The following is a 6248-nucleotide window of genomic DNA, read 5'->3' as shown; positions in this document are numbered from 1 at the left end:
TACGTTTTTTTCTGGGATATTTGTCCGTTAGGAGATTGTGAGGCCCTGATTGCTTTGATTGTTTTATTTGTGTTTCCAATCATGCATTCAATCACACTTGGGAGTAGTTTTACTGTGTTGTTCTTGCCTGTTTGTGCTTGCAGAGGTCGAAATGCTGACTCATGTCCCCCGCCTTATTAAGTGTCATACATCTGATGGAATATTTCCAGACACTCATTTTTTATCATATCAACTTATACAATGATTAATATAAGTTATCTATCTAAATTGTATTTATCATTCTGGTTACCTCCCAATCAGTGAAGGAATGTGGATTTTTTTTTACCTCTGGCTAATATGAGTATCCAATATATATATGAATTTTGTATGTCACAATCATGTCACCTCAGGTCCTTCTATTTTCAATCGAAATGAAGTTCAGTTCACTTGTTCTCTCCTCATCCACCAGCCTTTTTATTTGTAACCTGTTTGTTAGAAATCTCTGCATATCTTTATGTTACTTTTGTTGTGCTTCGTGAAGTGCTGACTCCCAGATGGAGCTCCTGGCTACAGGGAGTAAATGTTCCTGGCTACAGGGAGTGAGTGTTCCTGGCTACAGGGAGTGAGTGTTCCTGGCTACAGGGAGTAAATGTTCCTGGCTACAGGGAGTAAATGTTCCTGGCTACAGGGAGTGAGTGCTCCTGGCTACAGGGAGTGAGTGTTCCTGGCTACAGGGAGTAAGTGTTCCTGGCTACAGGGAGTGAGTGTTCCTGGCTACAGGGAGTGAGTGCTCCTGGCTACAGGGAGTGAGTGTTCCTGGCTACAGGGAGTAAGTGTTCCTGGCTACAGGGAGTGAGTGTTCCTGGCTACAGGGAGTGAGTGCTCCTGGCTACAGGGAGTGAGTGTTCCTGGCTACAGGGAGTGAGTGTTCCTGGCTACAGGGAGTGAGTGCTGTGCTGTATCTGCAGAGTCGAGCTATTAGCTCTTGGACCCCGCCTTTTTAACCAGTCTATTTTTCCTCTATGATTTCTACTACATATATTTATCTATAACACACGTGCACGCACACATCCCCAGGAAGCAGCTCTTAGCAGCGGACTAACTCCCAGGTAGCTATTTACTGCTAGGTGAACAGGTGCATCAGAGTGAAAGAACCTGCCCAATTATTTTTGGATCGGCCTGGATTCGAACCCGGGCTCTTAAGACTACGATTTCCGAGCGTTGTCCACTCAGCCATGTGGCCATGTACTCACCTAATTGTGCTTGCGGGGGTTGAGCTCTGGCTCTTTGGTTCCGCCTCACCCAGAACATGTGTGTGTGTGTGCGTGTGTGTGTGTTCACACAATGTGTTTGTTCAGTTGGACTCTGACATTTCTCTCCATTGCTCTAGGCTTGATACCTCTGTTTCCATGGCAACATCTTGTCACCCTAGACCGTATGCTTGCTCCTTCTGGTGTATCCATAACAAACATGTGAATGTTAAACATGTGACTGTGTCTACATATACGCCAACATACGCACACGAAACACCGATACACCGTGTATACGCCAATATTCTCTCAGGCGCACATGAGCACCAATCCAAGCGAGTGTTCACTGATTTTTTTTCACATGGTTCATGAACAAATGCATATTCACACCAGTAAGCACAGATTCAAATAAATATGAGTATATACGCACTAATATATTTACATGCTAACCGATAAATCCTCATGCGCACGAATTAACGCATGTGCAAGACAATACGATTTAATGGTATGCAATTTTCAGTGCTACTTATCAATATTCCTTTATTCCATTGTTGCTCGTTAATCAACAACCCTATTTCCACTTAGTACTTACCAGTACTAAGTACTTCCACCAGTACTTACTCACCCAGGCTCACTGAGTCCAAACTTTTCTAAACTGTCAAACAACTCTGTCAAACAAATCGTAGAATACTGTCAACATCTTCCGTCTACCCATCAACTCATAACATAGTCTCATCTGTCCAACGCCTGCATTCTCGTGAGGTTTTTGGGCAGAGGTTCGGATATATTGGCTGTGAGGTTGCCTTCAGCTAGGGACGATCAGGCTTCCGCGACCCCGAAAAAGCCTTCTTTAGTTTAGGTCACATGATGCCGTTAAATGCAAGAGCAATCCCAGAAACAGGGAGATTAGACTAGGTCTCTGAATCTTCCTAACTCCATTCATCCCCACTCTGAATCATAACGCTAGATAACAATAGTTAATCGGCGAACTTCTACAGAATCCAGCGCTTTATCTCGGGGATTCGGATTCGAAAAGAACAGCGAGCTTTGTGCCTCTCCCTTGTTTGCTATGTAAACTGATGCTGGAGGATAAGAGTTGAGAAGGAAGAGATCTGAAGGATAAAGCAGAGGATGGGGTCGGAAGTCAGAGAAGAGTAATAGAGGCCTGTGGGGCTAGGAGAGAGGGGAAAATATTGCATATAGAGCAAAGAGAGAGAAATAAAGAGACGGTAACAAAAGAGGGTAATAAGAAAAGTCGAGAGGCACAGAGGAAGTAAAAAGACACAGAGAAAGTAAAGGAACAGAGTGAGGGAGTTAGAGAGTGTGGAAAAGAGACAGTGAGAAAAAGTGAGATAGCGGTACAGTGACATGAGACAAGAAGCAAAAGTGTAGAAAAACGAACAAGAGACAGAGACCAGGATATCTGGAGGCTCAGGCAGCACAGATAAGAGGAGACATAGTCAACGTTATTCTAGCAAGATCTTTACAGATAATGTATAACGAAGTGTCCAACAGCCCCAACACTATACAAACATATCCTAAACAAGACACAATGGGTTTGGTGGAGACGCAACGAGTCTAAGCGTGACGCAACGAGTCTGAGCGTGACGCAACGAGTCTAAGCGTGACGCAACGAGTCTAAGCGTGATGCAACGAGTCTAAGCGAGACGCAACGAGTCTGAGCGTGATGCAACGAGTCTAAGCGTGATGCAACGAGTCTGAGCGTGATGCAACGAGTCTAAGCGAGACGCAAAGAGTCTAAGCGTGACGCAACGAGTCTAAGCGTGACGCAACGAGTCTAAGCGTGACGCAACGAGTCTGAGTGTGATGCAACGAGTCTAAGCGAGACGCAAAGAGTCTAAGCGAGACGCAACGAGTCTAAGTGAGACACAACGAGTCTAAGCGAGATGCAACGAGTCTAAGCGTGACGCAACGAGTCTGAGCGTGACGCAACGAGTCTAAGCGAGACGCAACGAGTCTAAGCGAGACGCAACGAGTCTAAGCGAGACGCAACGAGTCTAAGAGTGACGCAACAAGTCTGAGCGTGATGCAACGAGTCTGAACGAGACGTAGGAAGTCTGAGAGCTGCTAGGCAGAAGATGAAAAGTTCGAATAACGCAAATAACATTTCACCCAGGTAACTGCATGGAATCTTGAATAAAATTATGCATTGTGCATGAAAATACCAAGGAAAACATGAAAGATTTTGCTCTGAAGTTTTCACCTATTCGTGCCCCTTGGGCGTGGATATATTAAGAGGTATATATTTACTTTGCCTCAGAGAAAGTAATATCTTTCACGTCTAGATGTGTACGATGCAACAGACGCATTTTTACTTACAACAGGATATTTTTACTTATTTTGACATTGATAATTTGGCAATTGTGAGGGTGGTTGTGGTGCTACTAGTGGTGGTGGTGGTAGCACAAGTAGTGGTGGTAGCATAAGTGATGGTGGTGGTGATGGTGCTACCATTGGTGGTGGTTTTGGTGGTGGTCCTACCAGTGGTGGTGCTACCAGTGATGATGGTGGTGGTGGTGGTCCTACCAGTGATGGTGGTGGTGGTGGTCCTACCAGTGGTGGTGCTACCAGTGATGGTGGTGGTGGTGGTGGTCATACGAGTGGTGGTGCTACCAGTGGTAGAGGTGGCAGTGGTAGTACCAGTGGTGGGGGTGGCAGTGATGGCGGTGGTAATACCACTGGTGGTGGTGGTGATAAGTGTGGTGGTGGTGGTGATGGTGTTAGTACCAGTGGTGGTGGTGGTGGTGGTAGTTCCATTAGTGGTGCTTATGGTGGTGATACCAATGGTAGTGTTAACTCCCGAACCAGCCTCAAAACCTTATTTTCATAGGAAAGCTTCCGAGGTGTTTCTGTAAGGAGCAAGAGAAAAGTCTTCAGGCTGCATGACATATTGGACAATTAAGAAGGCACAATAATCGAGAATGAAATCAGAATTGACAGAAGAATCAAATATTAAATTGTGATTACATTCTCGAGTGTTGTACCTTCGTAATAATCTATTCCCCCCTTTTTGCGTTTCTTCATCTTCTATTTCCCTCCTCAGCAGTTCCTGTATTTAGATAATGTATTATTCGTTTAATTGCTCTTTTTTTATCTTGCTGTTTTGACTTTTGGTCTCGTGGTATCTTCTGCATAAAACCTTGTAATTCTACTATTCTGTATTTATTCTTTGACGAAGAACTCAAGTGTTTCCGAAAGCGCTAAGACATAAGTCCTTTCTGTTTCACATGTGGTTGATTAGTCTTTATTGAGATCAGTGTATTTTGATCTCTTTGAGTTATATATATATATATATATATATATATATATATATATATATATATATATATATATATATATATATATATATATATATATATGTCGTACCTAGTAGTCAGAACGCACTTCTCGGCCTACTATGCAAGGCCCGATTTGCCTAATAAGCCAAGTTTTCCTGAATTAATATATTTACTATAATTGTTTTCTTATGAAATGATAAAGTTCCCCTTTTCACTATGTATGAGGTCAATTTTTTTTTTATTGGAGTTAAAATTAACGTAGATATATGACCGAACCTAACCAACCCTACCTAACCTAACCTAACCTAACCTATATTTATAGGTAAGGTTAGGTTAGGTAGCCAAAAAAAGCTAGGTTAGGTTAGGTTAGGTAGGTTAGGTAGTCGAAAAACAATTAATTCATGAAAACTTGGCTTATTAGGCAAATCGGGCCTTGCATAGTAGGCTGAGAAGTGCGTTCTGGCTACTAGGTACGACATATATATATATATATATATATATATATATATATATATATATATATATATATATATATATATATACATATACATACATATATATATACATACATATATATATATACAGAAAACCCATACATATGGCAATCACTGAAGACCTCATCCAGCTATTCGGAGGTTGAGTGCGTGCCCAAGATCCAGCAAGCATTTTCTCTCTATATGCATCTAATCTTATCTCTCTTCAAACATATTCATAGGAAGAGCGAAAGAGAATACGGATTAGCAGGTTTAATATTATATTTACTATGTAGAAAGAGGTGAGAAAGTACTCAGTCGTGGGAACAGGGGCAGTCTTCCTCAACATTTTCATTGGTCGGTTGGAACAATACGTGTGGTGTGAGCTGCCAATTAGGGCTTGGTCTAGTAGGTGGTAGCACGTTACTATGTGTCAGTTAGCTGGCTGCTGATAGTTGGATGAGAGTTTGTTGATATATATAGTGTTTGGTTATGTCTAATCTTCGAATGCCGATATATCTGATAATAATTTCGATGTTGTTGTTGGTTTAGGATATCTGTGATTTGGTCAGGATGTGTATGGAATGGTGTGTTCTCTTGATAAGGCCTTGCTGTTTGTGGATTGTTTGTTGTGGTCGTGGCAGTACTGGTGGTGGTGACAGTGGTGGTCGTGGCAGGACTGGTGGTGGTGACAGTGGTGGTCGTGGCAGTATTGGTGGTGGTGACAGTGATGGTCGTGGCAGTACTGGTGGTGGTGACAGTGGTGGTTGTGGCAGTACTGGTGGTGGTGACAGTGGTGGTCGTGGCAGTACTGGTGGTGGTGACAGTGGTGGTCGTGGCAGTACTGGTGGTGGTGACAGTGGTGGTCGTGGCAGTACTGGTGGTGGTGACAGTGGTGGTCGTGGCAGTACTGGTGGTGGTGACAGTGGTGGTCGTGGCAGTACTGGTGGTGGTGACAGTGGTGGTTGTGGCAGTACTGGTGGTGGTGACAGTGGTGGTCGTGGCAGTACTGGTGGTGGTGACAGTGGTGGTCGTGGCAGTACTGGTGGTGGTGACAGTGGTGGTCGTGGCAGTACTGGTGGTGGTGACAGTGGTGGTCGTGGCAGTACTGGTGGTGGTGACAGTGGTGGTCGTGGCAGTACTGGTGGTGGTGACAGTGGTGGTCGTGGAAGCCAGAGTTTGTAAAGCTTGCAGGGGATTAAGACTTATCCATGTTGAGAATTCTTGGGCACGACTTTGTCAGCCAG

At 43.8% G+C, this 6248-nt stretch overlaps 1 protein-coding gene across 1 annotated transcript in view; it reads left to right on the top strand.

Annotated features, from left to right (window-relative positions):
- Positions 1-4080, top strand: part of LOC138358383 (uncharacterized) — a 15660-nt gene extending 11580 nt beyond the window's left edge. The window contains exon 2 of the mRNA XM_069316220.1: positions 3619-4080. Coding sequence (XP_069172321.1) covers positions 3619-4080 — 462 coding nt within the window. The remainder of the gene's footprint in view (positions 1-3618) is intronic.
- The last annotated feature ends 2168 nt before the right edge of the window (positions 4081-6248 follow it).

This window comes from Procambarus clarkii, chromosome 83, assembly GCF_040958095.1.
Source record: "Procambarus clarkii isolate CNS0578487 chromosome 83, FALCON_Pclarkii_2.0, whole genome shotgun sequence".
In the NCBI taxonomy this organism is placed as follows: domain Eukaryota; kingdom Metazoa; phylum Arthropoda; class Malacostraca; order Decapoda; family Cambaridae; genus Procambarus; species Procambarus clarkii.
The sequence above is the reverse complement of the archived record's forward strand: the minus strand, read 5'-3'. Positions and strand labels throughout refer to the sequence as shown.